This window comes from Monodon monoceros, unplaced genomic scaffold (assembly GCF_005190385.1).
Source record: "Monodon monoceros isolate NGI ecotype Baffin Bay Population unplaced genomic scaffold, NGI_Narwhal_1 Super_Scaffold_4, whole genome shotgun sequence".
NCBI lineage: Eukaryota > Metazoa > Chordata > Mammalia > Artiodactyla > Monodontidae > Monodon > Monodon monoceros.
In genome coordinates, this window is record NW_021703781.1 from 1,632,767 (window position 1) to 1,653,394 (window position 20,628).

Sequence of the window (20,628 nt, forward strand, 5' to 3'; positions counted from 1 at the left end):
TGGGGTGTTCAGAAACTGGCTTTGTCAACTGCTTAGGTTTTCTATAGCAGTAGATCCTCAAGGAAGACCTTTTTGCTAGAGAAAAAGTGGGATCATAACATTCCCATCAGAAGATGCCTTGTTTTCTAGTCACTCTTTCATACAGTTCAGGGTCATCACTAAAAATCTCAATTTTTCCCCTTTCGGGTGAATTTAGAGATGCATTCTGGCAGAAGTCCATTGCCTTGTTTCTTTATTTCTCAAGAGAAACTTAGAAGTCTTTGGACAGGCAGGAAAGTTGGTTATAGACACGTGAAGAGCAAACAAGCAAAGGAGTTGTGGGCCGGGGAGGGAAAGAAAAGGCAGTCCTCGACCCCAGCCCCCAGACGAGCCACAGCACGCCGGCAGAGACTCGATACTCTGTCTGGGTTTTGCCAGGTCCGCTTGTGCACGCGTGCACGTGTAGTTCCTGACGGCTGTGGGGTTAAGGTGGGAGGGATGCTGCGTGCTGCATCTCTGGCACTGAAATAACCCACGGCAGCTGCTGTGCAAAGCTGTCTGACTGCACCCGCTTCTAAGAAAGGCTTGTGGACGACACACTAAGGCATGAAGGTCTCAGGCTGGTTGTTTTTTGAGAATGATTCAGTTAAAAAATTACTTTATTATTTCTCTTAGTGTGAATTTTCTCTTCCAGTCCGCAAAAGAGGCTCTTATCCTGGTGAGAGTCTGATTTAATGAACTGAGATAACTTAACACTGGCTTCTTAGAATGACCCCCCGAAATAAATTCTACAATAAGGAAATTCTTTTTTACTTCATTTATTTGAAAGGAAGAAATACCCTCCCAGTCACTAGGGAGCTGCCCTTTTCTGGTTCCGTGGAGGGTGAGGTGAGGGTGCATGTTTTGTTTCCTTCTTTGTAAGGGTCTTCTCCACGTTCAGCTCACATCTCAGTAACTTGATTCATCCCCGTGGCCTTTGCAGATCGAAAAGATAGGCCTGCGGACAAAGGACATAAGAAGCTTTCCAGCTCTTACAGAGCTTGTTGCCGCTGCGAAGGACCAGGCAACGGCGGGGCAGCCTTAAGCATCTTGGAAGAGCCCAGGGGAGAGGAAGTCGGGCCTCGCGCCTGCACGGAAGAAAGCGGCTCTGTTCTCTCACGGCCTGCAGCCAAGAAGCGCTTGCACAGGGTCCCAGCAACGCGCCAGGACGGCCTCCCACCGCAGCGTATTTGGGTTTTCTTTCACCCAAAAAGAATACAAAAGCCTTTTTCCGTTGTATGGAAGATAGTTTTTAACTAAGACATTTGAAACTTTCTACTGTAGTTTACAGAGCAAATTATTTTATTTTTATCGTAAATCTTAGCGTGGCAGAGCTGATTTCTAAAATATGATTGAAGGAAATATATATATGAATATAAAAAGTCATCTCCCTGATCCTGCAGTTAGAAGTGGCCGGCTGCAGAGGGGTGACCATACTGTGTGCAAACGCCCTTCTCCACGATGCAAGTAACTGCCCACTTGCTGACTTTCTGGAAGACGCAGTCCTGGTGGCTCCCACTCCCCCGTTAGGCGTTCAGGAAGAGTGCAGGTCACCCAGGCCTCTGTCGGGAGCGGGAACCAGCGGGGGGATCGGTCTCCTAAATAAAAGAAGAGTCTGCCAAAGCCTGTGTACCTCTAATGTGTGAATTCCGCACAAGTCAGATGCTCCTCCGCAGTCATGCCTCTGACGGCACGTCTCCTCTTCTTGGCACCTGCAGGGTCCTGTCCACCCAGAGCCTCCCTTCAGGCGCGTGGCAGTTCTGGTCCAGGGGAGGGTGACCCGACGCACCTTCCCGGCGACCGACGCCTGCGTGTCGGGGAGGGAGAAGAGTTGGGAGTGCTGGAAAGAGGTACTGAAAGCGCGTGGCTGGTTCGTCGGTTCGCAGGTTCACACGCGCGTGCGAGCGCTCGTGCCGAGCCCGCCGACGATGCGAGAGCAGGTACGCCTCCTGCTCTGCCTTTGCGTTTCCTCGTGGCTCAGTCTGGTCGAAGGTTAGCTCTGTGGGGGAGAAGGGTGACCGGGAGTTAAGGGAGCAGACCTGGGAGGCATCAGCGGGGATTGGGCAGCGGAGCCAGAGCAGGGGCGGGGGAGGGGAGGGGAGGGGAGCCCCCGGGAGGGCAGCGGGCGCAGCTGGGCAGCGCTCTGGCCTCCTCCGCTCCCCGCAGGGTGGGCCCCGCCCTTGGATGGATGGGCATCCTAACTCTGCGCAACATGAGGAAGCTGGCCAGAGGCACAGGAGGGCGAGTGAGACCGTGGGAGGGACTGGCGCGAAGGGGCTGAGCCCGCTTGGCCGGGGGTGCCGGCGCCCCATTGTGCGGTGCTGGGCCCCTGGGCAGCAGGGGCCGGGGCGGGGAGAGCCGGCCCCTCGGCGCCGCCCCGGAGCTGCACGCACACCTGGGAGTTGGGGCGCGGCCTCGTGCCAGGAGGCGAGCCTGCAGCTCGGCGTAACGGGGTGCGCTGCACGCGCTGCATCACTGCCTCCGCATCGTGCGGGCTCCCTCGGGGCCTCGGCAGCCTCGTGCACGCCTGACACAGCCTGCCTCGGCAGCCACGTGGCCCGGTCTCAGTCAGCGATACACTCCGGTGCTGTCGCCGTCTCCCCGGCTGCTTTGCCTTTATCGGTTGTTTCAGGACGTGGTGGACAGGGATACAGTTTATTAGCCCCTCCAACTCCAGCACTGTTGTTCCCAGTTTGCAGGTGAGGAAACAGAAATTAAGGAGTTGAGTCGGTAACAGGTTTGGGATCTGATGACATCCCTCGGGAGCCGTGAGGCGCGTCCCCTGGCCGTCCTTGGGCCGGGGCTCGTGCGCAGCTGGAATGTCAGATTGAAGGGACCTGTAGTTGTCAGATGACCTTGTCACTGGATAAGCACTTCGCAACCCCAGGAAGACGCACGGTTGGCTGCAGAAATGTGTAAGAGAAACAAACCCCTACCGTTAATCCGTTAATCCTTTTGTGTCAAGTGGTGCACAAGATGCCGGGCCTGAGCATCCTTGCAGCATCCTGAGCCTTCTGCGCGTCTGTGAAAGAGCTCCGGAGCGGAGAGCGGCAAGTCCGTTAGTGTCCTGCCGGTTGCTTTTGGAAATAAGGCCAGAGCACAAACATCCTCGTCCTCTGGCCGCCGTGGTGGGGCTGCCCCAGGTCTATCCAGGCGACTTCACCCAAAGCTGGGCACCCAGCAGCCGTCACAGATATTTGTCAGATGCAGGAAGGCATGTGCTGGGAGGATTGTTTTGAAAGGCAGCTCTGAATCCAGTAGTCAGCACCTGTTTTGAAAATAAAAACCGTTTTTCGCCTGAAGTTGTTTTAGGAATTACAGGAGACACCACGATGGTTGTGGTTCTGATTTGCAGGTGCTTCTGTCCCCTCGAGACCCTAACTCCAAGTGGTGGGTCCTGACGGGTGGTGGCCACGTTCCCGTCTAGAAGCATGTGCTTGGAGGGGGGGTTTTGAGCATCGCATAAAGCAGTGCTTCCTAAATTCTAGGTGATCCCCGGGCCTCCTGCAAAGATACAGATTCCGACTCAGGAGGTCTGGGCGGGGCCTGCGGGCCTGCCTTTCTCCTAGGCTCCCAGGGCAGTGCTCCCCCGGACGCTAGCGGAGGACCCTGCCCTTCCTGTGCAGCTTCGCGGGGCTGTCCTCACTCCTTGCCCCGTGGCCCCGTGTCACATCTCCCTTCTCCTCCTCCAGTCTCTCTGTTCCCCCCTCTTACAAGGAGACCTGTGACTGCACCCAGGGCCCACGCAGATAATCCAGGATCACCTTCTCGCCTGAAGACCTTTAATCACATCTGCAAAGCCCCCTTTGCCATCTAAGGTCACATTCAGAGGTTCTAGGGATTGGGACCTGGGCGTCTTTGGGTGCCATTATTTAGCCTGCCACAGCTGCCCACAGATAGGCACCCCCTTCCTGCCGTACTTTTGCGGAGCAGGACTTCCAGACAGGGAGGTCGTGGCCTTTGTGTGGACTGAGGGCCATTGACGTATTGGTGGTGGTTATTCAGTTTTTCGTTCAGGTGTTTCCCATTTTACAAATAAAGGCAGGGAGGCCCAGAGAGGCAAAGTAACTGGATCTGGGGCACACAGCAGTTCGTAAGTGTTGGAGCTGGGCTTCCTGCCCAGCCGCCCATCTCTGGGATGCCTCTCATGTGCCCGGCGCAGCAGACGGCTGGGAAGGACAGCGGTCTCCCCTGACATCGCAACTAGGGAGAGGTGTTTAGACTACAGAGGGGGGCTTGGGCGTGTGGGGAGAGAAGCTGAGCTGCTGTCCCCTGCTGGCCTCGGTGGTCGGAGGAGCAGACACCCACCCCGTTGCCACAGTTCCGTCCGGAAGAGCCGGGCCCTTGGAGCGGCTGCAGGGGCCCAGTCTGGGGTGGGCGGGGCAGCTCCTACAAGCAGAGCAAAGACGCCGTCCACTCCCAGCCCTCGAGCCTCCGGCTCCCTCCCCTGCTCCTTGGCCCTTATGGGTAGTGGCCACACTTCAAGACAGCTTAGTCCTTTCAGTGTTCATGGAAGGCAGGGACCGAAGGTGCTCTGCGTGCATTTCACAGTTCGGGGCGAGCAGCATGGGCCAGCCTGCGAGGGCCCACCTCCCTCTCGGGCTCTGTCTGAGACTTAGAAAGTGGGGGACAGGCAGGCACTCAGCAGACGGAGAGGGATGTGCCCACGTTCACGGGTGAAGGTTTCTCTCTCCGCCTTCCAAGCCCAGCCACTGTAAGTAGCAATCCCGGGACGTGTCTGGGAGGAAGGGCCTGGCTGTCTGCCGCCCGGTGCTTCCCAGCGGGCTCCGCGCAGCTGGTCTGCGCACCTGGAACTTGTCCAGATGAGGCGAGGACAGCCTGTGCCTTCCGTGAAAGCCCCGTCCAGACACGGCTCCAAGGCCGAAAAGGCCCTTTTGTCGGTACAGCCTGTCAGCTGCCTTGCACACATTAGTCCCGCTGCTGCTGCTGAGTGAAAGAGGTTTTCATTTTTGCTTACTGTTGCAAGACATTTATTAACACCGCAGGGATAGCCAGCCATGGGATTACAGTCTAACGTACATTCAGACGCTTGTGTTGTTTTTCGTAATGTGTTTTTCAAAAACCACAAGTATCAGGGGAAAGAAAAGCTGAGAAACCCAGAGAAAGGAACGCATCGTGGACCACTTGCAGGTCATCGTCACACTCAATAAGCCAAAGGTGAGCCTGGGGCAATGAGAAAGGGATGTTTTAATCTTAAAGCCCGATTTCTGTCCTCGATGATAAAGGAAACCATTTTGGGTTTCAAAAACAAGCTGGTGTGTTCAAGCTCTTCCAGGAGCAGTGGCCTGCACCGAACACGGGCTCATGGCCCTGCATCCCCCCAGCCGCCTGAGAAGGATGCTCACTGTACACAGCGCGCGTTTCCCAGGAGGAGCGGCCGCTCTCGGTGGACTCCGTGGAAGAGAACGGGGACGGGTGGTGACACCGGCGGTGACACACGGGCAGCGGGCCTCACGCAGCGCTCAGCGGGTTGGACACGCGGCCCAGGAAGTGCAGGGCAGCCGAGTCTCGCTCCAAGACGGCCAACAGGAATGGGCTGTTCAGGGTCACCTCCAAGACCTCGGGCCCAGCTGGCTGTGGTGCAGACTCCGTGGGCTGCTCTCCCTCGTCTGCTTTTAGCTCAAAGAGAACGCTGTTCAGCACCTGCAAAGCAGCGAGCCTGGGGGTCGCTCCTGAAGGCCCGGGCCCGGGGGAGGACCGCTCTCCAGCCTGCCTGCCCTCCCTCGGCCCGACTCACACGATGTGATGGCTCCTCCCCAAAGCGTCCCCCAAACCCGCCCGTCTCCACCTTCCCCTGCTGTCCCGGGCGGGTGCTTCTCTCTGCGAACTCAGCGCAGAGGGCTCCGGGCCCAGGACTGTGAGCCACCCGGCCTCCCCTCCCTCCCAGCGTGCAGGCATTTCTCGGTTGCGGGCGTCCATCGCCCCCTGTGCCCCAGGACCGTCCGTCTGCTGCTAAGTGCGTCCCTGAAGCCAGGAGCTGTGTGGCAGGGCCGGCAGCCGGCCTAGAGGCACTAGTCCCCGGGTCCCCGTCCTGACCCTGCTGTAGGATCTGGGGAGGACCCGAGGCTGGGCAGGTGGGACAGAGCCCAGAGCACGTGGTGGGGAGAGGTTTGCCGCTCTCCAGCTGTCCCTGGCAAGCCCCCGAGAGCTCCGGTCACTTCTCTGCCACCCTGGGCCTCCAGCCGCCCGGCCACGCCCTCCTCTCTCTCCTCCTGCCCCCGGGCCGCCTCTGTGTCCCTCCCACCCGTGCCTCCCGACTCCGGGAACACAGAGCCCACGTCAGGCACAGACACCGGCGGCACGGTACCTTTCCAACTCTGAGGTTGGCATCGCTGATTTTGCCCAGGTTTGCCTCGGCGCCCAGCAGGGCGGGCAGCTTGGTCTGGGCAAGCAGGTCCTGCAGGTCGTAGGACCCTTTCAGTGTCAGCTGGGGCATGGTCAGGCGGATGGCCCTGGGGAGATGACACACGGTTACCAAGCTCCAGCTGTGAAGCCCCAGGCCACACCGGACTCACGGAAGACCCGGGAAGCCGGGTGGCGTGTGTCCCCGAATGAGGGGGCGTTTGCTAGCCTCACCCAGCTAGGGTGTCTCGGGAAAATTTTCAGCAACAAATACAATTTAAAAAACCTTCATTTTCTTTGAAATTCTGCGGGAGGGATGTACAGTATTTAACAACGGTGCTCTCTGGGGGTTGATGTGAATAGTTGTCTATTCTTTTTTCTGCTCCTTTTTTAGGTTGGCTGCATTGAAAGCATACTCGTTGGTTAATTTTAAAACGATGTCCTCTAAAATAACATGTCGTGTCTTACTACCTTTCAGTGGTGATCTCCCCGTGGGAGGGGGAGAAGGTACGATGTCAGCCTCTGTGCCAGGCATGTCACTTATGTCAAGTCAGTTCACCTCCATGTACTACCTCTGCCTTCCTTGGGCAACCCTGAGAGCCCATAGATGTTTCCAGCAATGCACCAGACCCTTACAGGGTTGACAGTACACCCATGTCCAGAGCAGCGCTATTCACAACAGCCAAAAGGTGGAAGTGACCCAGGTGTCCGTCAGCAGATGGCTGGATAAACAGACCGTGGCAGATACCACACTGGAATACTACCCAGCGCCAAAGAGGAAGGACATTCTGACACGTGATACAACATGCATGAGGCTTGAGGACATTATGTTCAGTGAAATAAGCCCAACACAAAAGGACAAATACTCTGTGATACCACTTACAGGAGGTACACAGAGGAGTCGAGTTCATAGAGACAAAGTAGGAGGGTGGTCGCCAGGGCCTGCAGCGGGGGGAAATGAGTTGTTAGTGATTAATGGGGACAGAGCTTCAGTTTGGGAAGATGAAAAGTTTCTGGAGACAGATGGTAGCGCAAAAACGTGAAGGTATTGATGCCACAGAGATACACACTATAAAATGGCTCGGCTGAGCCATAAATTCTATGTTATGTGTTTACCACAGTTTTTAAAAAATGACTTAAAAAGACTTGACCTCAGGAGGCCCTCCGTGCCCCTTGGTGCCTGTCTCAGAATCTGGACCCGCTGCTCTGGGCCTGATACGTAAGCAAGTCTGATGCCACAGTCGCAGTAGGAAAGAGGAACAGATGACCCAGGCAGCAAACTAGGGGAGTCCTGGAGTCAAGAGCAGCACCCGAGAAAGCCTGCCTACTCCCAGGGCTCTTGAAGGAGTCCCAGGGCTCCTGGAAAGGTAGCCCCCAGGAAGCTGTTGGAATGCAGTGGATCACACATGGCAAAGGTCCCCTCTCAGAGGGAGTACTGACCGTGGGCCACCCAAGCCTGCGGGTAAACGGAAGCACGGGGAAAAGCGGGCCTCCTCCCCTACCTCTCCTGCACCCAGAGAAGGACCCAGAGAGCTGGGTCCACGGATGGAGGGTGCACTGGTGGGTGGAGGGTGCTCAGGCACCATCGCCACCCTACCCTCTGGGTGCCCAGGGCTCGGCCCACACCGCGCCCGTGGCCACCCATGCCCCCCACCGCCCGGGCAGAGCCGTCCATGCAGCTCCCCACTCCAGGGGCGCAGCCCAGGAGGGTCCAAGCGGTTTCCCGGAGCCGTACCGGGGAGAGAGATTCTTCATCCGGGTCAGGAAGTTGTGCTGGAAGGTGAGGGCCTCCACCTGCCGCAAGTCGGGAGCGCGGTGCGGCTGGATGAGCAGCAGGCAGGCATTGGCGCTGAGGGGCACGCGGGTCACGGAGAGGTTGTTCTGGGTGTCGCTCCAGTAGTGGAAGGTGCCGATGCCCAAGAGCATAGGGACCGACACTGAGGTGGTGTTGTCCACCCAGAACTCCTGGAGCCCCGGCAGCAGGGAGAACCCCTTCATCTTTCCTGGGGACCCGGCAGGAGACAGGAAAGGAAGAGTCAGGAGAGGGAAGGCGTGGGACAGGGCTGGGCCGCAGACCCCCTTCCCCTCCCCTCCCCTCCCGTCCCCCTCCCCTTCCCCACCAAAGCCTCGCCCCTGCCCCAGCCCCAGGCTGCTCTGCACTTTCCCGGCCCCCGAAGTTCACCAGCCCCAGGACCCCTGACCATCAATTCTTCCTCCTGCAAAATCCACCAACGGCCAATGTTGAAGGCGTAGTCCACACCAGGCCCCAACCTGAGGCCCACAAAGGAGCCGAGCTTGAGGATCCTCCCGCGCTAATAACCAGGTAAACTCAGACCCAGAGCTGTCCTGGCCCCAAGCCTGAGCTCTGCCATGCTCACTTTAAAAAACAAACAACAAGCCAGAAGAACCACTTTATTCCTTAGAGCCGTTTAGGTTCACGGCAAAATTACGAGAAAAGTGCAGGTCTTTCCTGTATGTCCGCTACTCCCCCCTCCCCAGCACACAGCCCCCCTACGACCAGCATCCCCGCTAGACGGTACGTTGGGTAACACTGAGGAACCGATGTGGCCACATCATCGTCACCCAGAGTTCCAGAGTTCACACAGTTCATGCCTGGTGCTGGACGTTTTACAGGTTTGGACAAACGCTCAATGGCGTGTCCACCGTTACACTAGCATACGGAATCGTTTCACGTTTCTCGGTACTGCTTGCTGCTGGGGACAGACAGATGATCCGGTGACCAGTGGATGTGAGCGGAAGTGCTACGTGCTACCTGTGTGCTGCGCCCTGAGGGGGCCGAGCCCTCCCTGCCCCCTGCCACCCCCAGGGGCGGGCTGTGGCATGGGGGTTGCAGAGCTGAGCTGTTGCTGAGCAGCTTGCCGAAGGCGCTGGCACCTGGGGGTGCACCAGCACATCCCTCCCTCTGCGGTCATCCCAGTGCCCTTGAACGGCCCAGTGTGGTTGTCCCTGGGAGAACAGGTGAGGTTGAGAGATGAGCCCATCGCAGAGTGGCCCTGGGGCACCTGGCACTTGGGAGATCTGAGCAGATGTGACTTAAATGAGTCAGGGGTCCCTTCTTATTGAGCCCGAGGTCTCCAAGGAAAGAGGGGTGAGGGAGCTGGGGACAGGGAGCCTGGGTCTTGTGAGGAGGGAGTGGCCAGGGCACCCAGCCCCTGCCCTATCCTCCATCCTCGGAGCCCTGTGTGTACAGACAAACTCGGCTTCGGGAGGGCTGCTCACGAGGAGCTGCAGTGTCCGTCCTCTGGCTCCCCAGGGCACCTCCACGCCGGCCCACAGACCTGGCAGGCGGCTGGTTTGTGTATAGGGAAAGAAGGACTAAATTTTTTCCACCAACAAACTAAAAGGGAAAGAAGGATGCTGCCTCCAAAAAAGATATGGGAGTCTGAAACAAAGGTGGCTGCCCGCTACTCTCTGCTCGACTGAAGAACACAGCACCCTGTTCTCATCCAGAGATTAAGGACGTCTCGCCAGGTTAGGAAAACTGGTGAGGCCCTTTCTGGCGCCAGTGGCTCTCTGGCTCTGCCTTTTGGGGGGCAGGCCTTTCGCATTAAGCTCTCCTCCCAGGCTCCTCTTAGGGACGGCGGGCCGAGCTCACAGGCCCCCTCCACCCTCCATGGGGTGCGGCCACCCATGGCTGCATGGCCCCTGCCTGGACTCTGCTCCCGGAACCTGTCAGCGCGGGGACCTGCGCCCTCCTGGGGTTAGCACCATCCCCCTGCTCCCAAAGGCAGGCTGGAGGCCTTTTCTTTGTAGATTTTCAGCCTTCCAGGATATTGTCAGAGTAAGGAAAGGACCGCGCTCTGTTCAGCCTTCGCCTGTCCCCACAGCCCTGCCCTCCGACCGCCTTCCTTGTCTCTTGGCTCTGCTAGGTTGCACGTCCTGATAGCACCTCACGCGCAGCCCTCCTCAGCCTGCCCCTCCGTTCACAGAGCCGAGACCTCAGGGCCTGCTCCCAGGAGAGTTTGCCGGGCGATTGCATAACCTTCCAACCACTCTCCCAGCCTCCAGTCCCCACAGTGCAGGCCAGGGATGACCTCTGCACAGAAAGTCTGCCACTCAGCTCCCAGACACCCACAGCTCCAAACTCCCAGCATCACATCCAAAGTCTCAAAGTCTGGCCCTGACCCATCTTTGTGGCCTTGCCTAACACTGTCCCATTCTCTCCTTCTGAGCTCGGGCCAAACAAAGCCACTCCTGTTCTGGTTCCTCGCCCTGACCTTGGCAGCCTTGTGCCACTTCCCAGGCCTTCCTTCTGTCCTCTCCCAGGTGACGCCCCTCGCCGAGTGCGCTGAGCCCCGGGCCACCTTCCCAGAGCACCTTACCTGCAGCTCTGGGGCTGAGGCACTGGTCCGGGGGATCCAGCTTTCTGGTAAACCACAGTCAGCAAGCTGGGGGCGGGGCCTGTGCAGCCTCCCTGCTTGTCCCCTCTGAGGCGCCAGCTCAGAGTCCTACAAGTACTACATCCTCAATGATTGTTTTTGAATGAATGAACAGCCTGTGTCTTAGGCATTTTTTTTGGTAATAACCTCTCTCAATATGAAAGTGATGTAAGCAAACTGGTTATATTTGCATGGGACAGTGACCTTCTCAAGGACGAGAACCCTTGATCTTCTCAACAGACAGGCACCCGTCCCTTCTGAGCGTGGAGCTGGGCCACGGCCACGAGACGTGAGTTTAGAACCTGGGACCGGTCCCTTTGTTTCTCTGAGTCTGTTTCCTCACTGGTAAACAAAAGCAAATCACACCTCTCACCGCATCACGTGGGGATTCAGCGATGAATGTAAAAGGATGCAGTGCAGTAGCTGCACATAGTAGGGCAGCAGCGGGGGAGGCGGATGCTCGGCCAGTGCCCATCCAAGGAGCCCAGTGGGGCAGCCACTTCGTCCTCCGTGAGGGTGGCCCCAGGTACTTCTCCACATCTGCTACCCTGCCCCTCTCCAGGCCCAGCCCTGCTCAGCTGAACTGAGACGTCAGACATGAAGTCCGTACAGACAAAGAACTGCCACCCTCCTGCACCGGCCGGGGGCAGAGCCCCCCCGAGGGCTGGCCTTACCTTGGAAGTGGACGTAAGTGTTGAAGAGCAGGGTGCTGTCTGGATTGACCCCTGTCAGGGGCCTGCCCATCTCCCACCCTGTCACAGCCTGCATGAACCTGTTGATCTTCTCAGCAGCGAGATCTGGGTCCGTGGACAAGTCTAGCGAGCGGGAGAGGGTGACAGGGGAGATGGAAGACAGGCCCTGCACGAATGGCTGCTTCAGGCGCAGGCCAGGGGCCGTGAACAGCCCGACCACCGTGGACAGGAGCAGTCTGGCCCGGCTGCCGGCCCCGCCCTGGGCCACCAGGAGGCCCTGGATGGTCTGCAGGGCGGACAGGACCTTGTGACCATCCAGCCGGGAGGTGCAGCCCTGATCCTCCCCCGGGACGCCCAGGAATGCCTGTAGTCTGCTGGCCGTGGGGTCCAAGGCCCCCAGGTAGAAAGAGGTCAGGGTGCCAAAGAGAGCCACCGGGGAGAGCACAGCCCCGCTGGCCGCGCTCCGTGTCTCGCTCAGCATCTTGTACATGTGGAAGCCCATGAAGTTGAGCAACACCCCCACCTTCACGGCCCGCAGCCGCTCTTCGGCCTCCAGCTGCTGGGTGGCTCGAACCAGCTGCTCCCGCAGGGCCTGCTCGTCCACGGCGGACGACTTGGCCTGAATCGGGACAGGTGTGAAGGTTGGGTCTGGGGGCGACTCCGCCCTGGGTTTCTCTAGCTGGTCACAGCTGCTCTTGCTGTAAACAAGGAGGTGGAAGGGGTGTATATACACCCGGTCTGCAGTGGCCAGGCGAGCCCAGGCCAAGAGGCAAAGGACGGAGGCCCCCAGGCTCAGGCCAGCAGGAGCCATCTCTGACGGGGTGCTCACTTCTGCGGACCCTGAAATATTTTGTGAAGGGTGAAAGAGGATTATTGAATGCCCTCTAGCCATATTCCCTACAACCAGTCAGCACAGGAGAAATCCCTCCACATCTTAACAAATGTCAGAGAGGAAGTGGTTCAAAGCTCTGCGGAAAATATCTATGTCTATGATCCAGGTGCAAACTGCACTGTCATGGGCTGAGTTGTGCTTTCGTGGGGTTTTATTTTGGGGTTGGGTTTGGGTTTTGTTTTGTTTAAATTTTAGAGTGGTGAGGATGCCTGAATACGAAGGCATTTGTAGATTTTAAAGAAAAAATATGAAATGGCTCATTAAGTCAAGTAAAAAATGTAAACAAATGTTTTCACAAAATATCGCAAGCATTTTTCTTCAAGAATATGTGAGTGGCTTGTATTATTTTTACCTTGTGCTAACTAGTGATATGATGCTTTGGTCAATAATTGCATGGTTAACAGAAGAGTGATCTGGAAACATTTTAACTTATTTTTAAAGGAACACTTTGAGTCACAAAGTATCATGATATTTATGCAAAAATTTAAAAATCCAAATGTTGAAGTTGATGGGAGAAATGTTTACATACTGAGGTATGGGGAAGTCATTCTGGCTTATCCAAAGTGGAGCTGGGTGGCCACTGCGGTTGTGGTTTCAGACATGTTCGTGCATCACTGAGAACTTGAATTTTCTGAACTCTATCAGACTCAAGGACACCACCAGCCATTCTCAAAATCCTATCAGCTAGCCGTTGCCAGCTGCCGCCTTATGGTCTCAAGGTCTCCCCTTGTAACTATGCAACCTTTTTGGACCCCAACCAATCCTTGCTAAACAAACACCCTTACTTCTTGCCAGTGCCCATCCTAATTCTTGACAAACAGCTTATGTAATTTTGCAGTTTTTGCCTTTACAAGCCTCCTCTATTTAGTTGCCTGGTGGAACCCAATTCAAGTGCTTCCTGTATCCGTGTCTCCCTGCTATAGTCCCCAGTTTGGCTCAAATCAAAGAGTTTTTTCTATTCCTAATATAGATTGTTTATTGATTATTTTCTTCAACAAAGTTCTGACCCCCAGTGCCTCAAAGTGTGACTATATTTAGGGACTTCCCTGGTGGTCCAGTGGTTAAGAATCCGACTCTCAGTGCAGGGGACGCAGGTTCGATCCCTGGTCGGGGAAATAAGATCCCACGTGCTGCGGGGCAACTAAGCCCACGCACCGTGACTAGAGAGAAGCCCGCTCGCCGCAACGAAAGATCCCACGTGCCGCAACTCAGACCCGACGCGGCCAAAACAAAAAAAAATAAATATTTAAAAAAATATATCTTAAAGTGACTATATTTGGAGACAGAGTCTTTAAAGAAGTAGTGTAGGTTAAATGAGGCCATCAGGGTGGCCCTAATCCAATCTGACTGGTGTCCTTATACGAAGAGGAGATTAAAACACAGACAGGGAGGACCACTCGAAAATACAAGGAGAAGACGGCCAGGAGACCGACCGCCTGCAGGCCAAGGAGAGAGGCCTCAGAAGAAGCCACCCCTGCCAACATCTTGATCTCGGACTTCCAGCCTCCAGAATCAGGAGAAAATAGATTTCCGTTGTTTAAGACCCCAGCGTGTGGTACTCGTGGCAGCCCACGGCACTAATATGCCCACATGGTTATGGCTATCAGTTTTCCCCAGAGAACAAAACGTGGGGCAGACAGCAGGTCTTTGTGGGCCTCCAAGCCCCAGGGTAGGTGGTACACCAGCTTGGAGTACAAGACTAACACACACAGAGGTTCTTCCTGTGTTATAAATCAGCCTGGCAAGAGCAATCCAGCTGTGTAGTATCCCTGGGGCATGTTCCCCTCGTTTCCCAGCTATGGTGTATAATCTAAGAAAGGAGACCTTATATTTGTTTGGTACGTGACAGTTCACCAAAGCCCTTTCCCATAGATCATCCTATCTAGTCGTTACACGATAGCGTAAGGAAGGAATTGTTTCCCTCCTTTGCAGACACACAAAGGGGAGTTCTAAGGTGTGGAGAAATGTTCCCAAGGTCATACAGCAAGGATGGAACAGACAACCGATTCCACCCTACTTTACTCTCCCCCGGTTCTCAGGGGACTCACCCGGGAAGCCTTAGAAACTGTGGAGCCCTGGGCCTCACCACCAGAGATGCTAGCTAAGTGGCCCTGGGGAGGGGTCTGGGGAGGGGATTTTAGTCTCCCAGCGGTCTCAACATGCAGCTGGGATGAAGCACCATGGGCTCAGCCCGGGGAAGCCCAGGCATCCCTCACCTGCGTCAGCCCCACACCAGCTCCCTCTTCCCTGCTAGTGGAATCCCCGAGGAGCTCTGTCACCCCGCCAAGCCCCACCCACCGACAGCCCAATTTCACTGGTCTGGGTCGCGTTCTCCCAGGCGACACGGATGTGCCGCAATGGTTTAGAGCCTCTCCCTAGACACGGGTCACCCGGGGCGGGCGGGACAGTCTCCAGCACCCTTTGGGCTCAAGAGCCCTGCGACCCTGCCCCAGCCTCACCTCTGGCCAAGAGCACGGCAGTGGGCCGAACCCCTGGGAGAGGAGGCCCCTGGGCAGCTCTGCCCGTTGATTCTGTGATGGTTCTCACTGAGAGGGCGAATGCCGCCTGTACGGCTTCATTCAGTCCTAGCCATTTTCACACGACACCTCCCTCGTGGCTCTGAAGGGATGTGCTGTGCTACCAGCCTACTGCTCAGCTTCCCCACCCCACCCCGCTGCCCTCCCAGAGCTGGCCTGGGCCTCCTTGGAGCTGTGGGACGTCACCTCCGCCTCCAGGTCACCTCGAGACCTGGACGCTTCCTGCACACCCATGCACGGCCGGTCAGCGTGCTGACTGCAACTGCCCTCGGTATCCAGCCCCCGCGCGTTGTGTGCTCGCCCTGCTCTAGGCGCCGGGTTGCCAAGGGAACTTTGACCTCTGGTCTCAGCCCCTGCCTCCCCTCCTTCCAAGGCATTTGACACAACCCACTGTCCTCACGAGGAACCACGCGACACGGAAACAAGGGACAGAAGATTCTCCCCTCTTCATAGGCCCTCCTGGTACGCCGGCCCAAGTTGCCGGCTGACGTCTCGTGTAAAAGGATGTAAAAGGCCACAGCAAGTCAGGTCGCCGGGGAAAGCGCTGGGGCCCGAGCGTGCGGCACTCCTTCAGTGACAGGCCTGAGGGTCCCAGGTGGGGGCCAGGCAGGTGATCGCAGCCCCATGCTGGCGTCCTGGAGGCACAGCACCGTTCCAGGTGATTTCCGAGCCTGCCGCTGGCTCTCACTTGTGGTCCGTGGCCGCAGCCCCAGTTCTAAGTCGGCACCCGGCCGGCCTGGCCTGACGCCCTCTCCTTGGGTTCCATTCTCTTCCACCCACCCGTCCTTGGCCTCCCCCTTCACCAGCCCCTCCTTCTAGGCTTCCCTACTTCTCAGGGCCCCGTGCGTAAGGGTAATGGTGAGGACGGCAGCTAAGGCATGTGTAAGGAGGATCACTGTTGTAGCGATTTCAAGGATCGTCCTCTGACCCTCACAGCAGCCCTACCTTCCTGCCCACGCCTTGCCGCCGCCAGATTTCATGCTGCGACTGGCCACGCCACGCCTGGCACTCTGGACTCACTCCCCCTGCCCTCCTTTCCCTTCCCCATGCCACTGGTCACCTGCCACACTCTGTATCACTGAGTTATTCTTTTATTTCTTCTGTTCAGCGTGTACTGCAACGCTAAACGACGAATGCAAATCCCACAGGAGTGAGGCTCTTGCTCTGTTTTGTTCACGGATGTGTCCCACATTCCCCAAAATGTGTCAACAAGTACTCAGCAAGTAGTGGCTAAATGAATGGGTTAGTGCTGTTGTGCAGAGGAACAGAGAGAGGTTCAGAGACTTGCTCAAGGTCACACAGCCAGTAAGAGACAGATCTAGTATTCAAACCCAGAGCCCCTGACTCCACAGTCCACACTCTTAAGCACTAATCTATACTACACGTGAGCCAAAATAATAAGGCCGAGTCTTTTTCGTTTATTCTAAAGTTTAGGAAGCACTTTCAGGTTGTATTAGCACTCTTAATTTATAGCACAGTCCCTGAGCAAGGGAAGCCAGGCGTTGCCATTGGTTCCATTTTATAGATGAGCAAACCAAGGCTCAGGGAGCCCGGGACCAGAGCCAGCACTGCCTCAACAGAGCTGCAGGAGACGAGGCCACCGCTCCCCTGAGCCCTGTGCGGACACAGCCCTGGGTTCACTGAGCCTGCCCTTCCCCCCAGCTCCACTGCCTGCACAAGCCTTGCTGCCCCTCTGGCCAGAAGAGGACCCAGTGGACTGTTGACCACAGTGAGTCTTCTCCCAGGCCAGCCCCGCAGGACCCAGCCCTGCTCAGAGGGAGGCCAGCCTGCCTGTCGCTGAGGGGAGCAGGCCCCCTGGTGAGACCCAGGGTGGGCTCAGAGGAAGGACCGCCTAGGCCTGGGGGAAGAGACAGCCTCAGCGTCTTCAGTGGTAATGTCCGCCACAGCCCAGGTCGCCACTGGCCCCTGGCGCCTGCGTCCTGGGTGCTGTTTAGCCGTGGCCTTCCAGCAGCTCTTCCCCTGCCCCCAGCAGAGCCCCCAGCTTTCTTCCCACAGCGGACAAGCCCCCCGCAGGGAGAGAGCTGGGGAGGGGTAGGTGTGGAGAAGGCTCCTGCTTACCTTCTGCTCTCGTCCCCAAGACAGGGGTGGCCTCTTCCTCTGGCTGGGCCACTGAGGCACTATTTATGTCTGAAGGGTGGGGACTGTGCCGTTCCCAGGCTGCCCCGTGCTCAGGCTCGGGGGAGGGGTTGCATCACGGCGCCGGGCCATGGGGGTGGGAGCTTCAGGCAGCTGCCCGCCTAGGCAGGCCAGGCGACTCTCATGCTGGGCCTCCGTCCAGGAAGCCAGGGAGATCGATGCACGCTGTTGCCTCTGACAGACTGAGCCGGTACACGGTCGAGTTACACATTTACTGAAGTTCTCCCGAGCAGAAGCTGTTGCTATGGGACACAGGAGTGTCCCGTGTGGTGGTGTGATGCATCTCGGCCCCCAGATGTGATGGCCCGAGGCCAGCCCCCCAAGCCTTGGGCCGGAGTCCCCTTGGGATGTGCTTCTGAGAGGCCCCAAGAACGTGCGGGCTCATGGGCGCAGCGGGAAGGGGAAAGCCCCGCTCAGGTGGCCTGGGGGTGGCCTGACCCGACGGCCTTGAGCGGCCCAGCCGTTGTCCAAATAGCCACTGGGCGCCCACTCCACGCGAGGACCTCTGACAGGCGTAGGGAGAAACACACAACCAAGCAAAAGCATCTTCTAGAATCTCGTGATTTACCTGGGAGACCATTAGACACTAACTAGACTTAGACAGGTGGGAAGGTGCCCACAAAATGCTTTCAGATTGTGAGACACATCAATCCCTCAAAGCTGGGGAAGGTCTCAGGGTTCTCCCTGTCAGTTGAGTCAAACCTTGAAGGATAAATAAGTTGGGCTTGGAGGTTAAAGAAGCACTTTTCAAGGGTAGAGACAGATATGACAGTAACAGAGGTGGGGAAGCATGGGGCTTGTCTGGGGGTCACCAGCCAGCCCAGGGGCTGGAAGCGGGGGGCAGTGATGGCAACCAAACTACTGCTGCTCCTGGGCTGCCCCCCACCCCCCGGGGATGGCGAGAATCCCCCAGACACAGAGTTTCAGGCCAAAGTCTGCAGGAACTGGAGTTGACACACAAGATGCCAGCCTGGGTCTGGGCTGTGTAAAGTGAGTGACAGGGAAGGAAGGATGCTGGTTAGAGCCCGAAGACCACTTCGGAGGGTAGAGGTGACGCCCGGAGAGGGAGGGATTGAAGACCTCTGAGCAAAGCGGGGGGCATGATGCTGGACTTCTCCTTCAAAAAATTCACTCTAACAGCGACACCGTCATAGGAGGTCTGGAGGAAAAACGAAGAACATACAGGCATCACATTTCCAAGCTGAGGCTCCTGAGAGAATGATGAAACCAATAACCCCCGAGAGGGACACGGGAGGTACAAGAGCTCTGGGGAAGGACTGCGCAGAGTTTGAGTTTGGATGGGTTTCTTCTGAGGTGTCTATCGGAACCCAGTGCTGAGCACTTGGGGAGACGGTTCTGACACTCCAGAGGGCGGTCCAGGCTGGGGACACAGACGCGGGAGACAAGTGCACCACCAGCACGTAATCCAAGGCCAGTGGGAGGAGGTGTTTTACCCAGGGAGAGTCAAAGTGAGGAGAGGAGCCACTAGGGAAATCCAGGGGGACAGGGAATGGGATAGGAGTCAGCCAGCCTAGGAGGGGTCCAAGGGGGCAGTGCAAGAAGCTTGAGTGGAGTTCCAGAGGCCAGGGGGCAGTTCTGATAAGTGAGGAGTTACAGCCTGAAAGAGGTCTTCTGAGCAGGGTGTCACATGGCTTAGAGTCATTGGTACTGAGATGTGTCCACACAAAGCATTTTTGATCAATCATTTACTAACCCTTTAGCGTTTGTCAAAGGCCAAGAGGAGGTGGGTTGAGGTCATGGGCAAGTTGGAGAGTGGCCTCAGGGAAAGACGAGGGAGGGACCAGGCTCAGATGGTTTGAGAAGACAGTGGAAGGAGAAGTGGGCAGATTGAACTGTGAGCTCCTTTTTTTTTTTCTTTTAGATTTTTTTTTGATGTGGACCATTTTTAAAGTCTTTATTGAATTTGCTACAATATTGCTTCTGTTTGATGTTTTGGTTTCTTGGCCGCGAGGCACGTGGGATCTTAGCTCCTTGACCAGGGATCGAACCCACACCCCCTGCAATGGAAGGTGAAGTCTTAACCACTGGACCGCCAGGGAAGTCCCGTGAGCTCTTTTATTGAATGTGATAATGAAAGAAGAGGCATTATTCTGTATCCTCAACTCTAAAAGAGAAGGAAGAGAGAATTAATATTTATGGAGCAGCAGCTGCATGCCAGGTATATAAATCTTTCAACATGGCTGCAGTATAAATTCTACTCTACCCACCACCTAGGGAGAGAAAACTGAGGTCCAAAGAGGCTCAGCTATTTGCTAAACGTCACCCAGAAGGAATCCAGGTCTGTCTGACCCCAACGCCCATTCTTTTTGTACCACTTTTGTTCATTTGCCCAACAACTATTTATGGAAAACCTATTAGAATACATGCCAAGAATGGAACTCATCTCTGAGGTGACAACTGGAAACAGATCAGGCACAGTCGCCACCCGCATGAAACCTACAGTTTTGCAAAGTGTCAAAATTAATCCGTAATTGCATAAATAATGATTTATTTGCAGTTGGGATAAACGTTAGGAAGAAGAAGAGTCGTGTGCAACCGGAGGATAGAACAGGAAGCCTGGTCTAGGCTGTACGGTCAGGGAGACTCACTTTGAGAAAGGAGAAGGCAGGGCAAGGCCTTGAGGATGAGTGGGTGTGGCCCCGGGAGCAATGTTGGTGGGGCCCGGACCTGCACTGGCCGGGGTCAACCTGGACCCACGTCTAACAGTCTACGACTCTCTCAGAGACAGGACGGACCAAGGGACAACATAGTCCTCTGGGCAGGTCTCTGTCCTGCTGGGCTGGGAGCTGCCCCTCACTCCTCTCTCTGTCCTGAGTGACCACAAGCACCCTTCTAGCCCTAGGAGTCCCTTATCTACGTGTCAACTCACCTGGCCGCACAGATTTCCCTGCCCTGAGAGAAAGATGCACCCAGCCCAGGGGAGGGTCTGGGCTGAGGAAAGAGCTCTCCCACTGAGCACCCCACTTGCCCCTCAGGCACTTAGTTTGGGCATTACAGATAAAATTTAGATTGTGCTTGTTGATGTCGCATTGAAATGGGTCTTAGCCCAGCTCTCAAAAGGACCACAAGTGTTTCACAAAAATGACAGTATCAAGAGGCGGTGGGAGACATCTGCTATCTAGACAAATCATAATGCACAGGTTTTTATTAAACTAGTGAATTTGGGGGAGGGGCCCTGAACCCCAAATATGTGTGTAACTAGGTTTTACTGCATCATCTCAAAATAGCCCAACAGCAGTGGGAAAACTGAGGTGTGAAGAGTTGAATCTTGGGACCACAGAACTGGAAGGGGCCTCCCGACAGTGCCACCCTTAGATCCCACAAGCCACGCTCCAGGGCACCTTCCTCTAAGTGTTCCAAGCTCTCTGGTGCCTGGGACCGGCAGGGTGGCAGGACCATGACCTGTGTGGCCCCTGGTGGCTGCTTTTCCCCTTCAGTGCACTCATCCCTCAAGTGGCACCAGGGGTTGACCAGATGTCCAAGTAGCTCCAGGACTCTTGCCTATGGAGTATCCCAGTTCTAGGAAAGCCATCTAGTAACGGGGTCAC

The 20,628-nt window shown here is 56.4% G+C and overlaps 2 protein-coding genes across 6 annotated transcripts in view; one reads left to right on the forward strand and one right to left on the reverse strand.

Annotated features, from left to right (window-relative positions):
- Positions 1-1,641, forward strand: part of COG2 (component of oligomeric golgi complex 2) — a 41,591-nt gene extending 39,950 nt beyond the window's left edge. For both annotated transcript variants that reach the window (XM_029244920.1, XM_029244919.1), the window contains exon 18: positions 962-1,641. In XM_029244920.1, the coding sequence (XP_029100753.1) occupies positions 962-1,063 (102 nt within the window). In that variant the 3' untranslated portion in view covers positions 1,064-1,641. The remainder of the gene's footprint in view (positions 1-961) is intronic.
- AGT (angiotensinogen) lies at positions 782-17,023 on the reverse strand. Of its 4 annotated transcripts, XR_003796979.1 has the most exons (7): positions 11,456-13,548; positions 8,117-8,384; positions 7,265-7,323; positions 6,347-6,491; positions 2,414-5,682; positions 1,652-2,017; positions 782-976 (listed from the first exon to the last, which is right to left on the reverse strand). XR_003796979.1 is itself a non-coding variant. In XM_029244924.1 (5 exons), exons 2-5 carry the CDS (start codon positions 12,282-12,284, stop codon positions 5,491-5,493), a joined length of 1,434 nt encoding a protein of 477 aa, XP_029100757.1. In that variant the 5' UTR covers positions 12,285-12,313; positions 16,982-17,023; the 3' UTR covers positions 4,993-5,490. The 4 variants fall into 4 exon arrangements, 3 of the variants coding, with proteins under 3 accessions (XP_029100757.1, XP_029100754.1, XP_029100755.1); XM_029244924.1 differs by lacking the exons at positions 782-976; positions 1,652-2,017; positions 7,265-7,323 and adding an exon at positions 16,982-17,023 and having other exon boundaries at positions 4,993-5,682; positions 11,456-12,313; XM_029244921.1 differs by lacking the exons at positions 782-976; positions 1,652-2,017; positions 7,265-7,323 and having other exon boundaries at positions 4,993-5,682; positions 11,456-12,795.
- Positions 17,024-20,628: the final 3,605 nt, after the last annotated feature.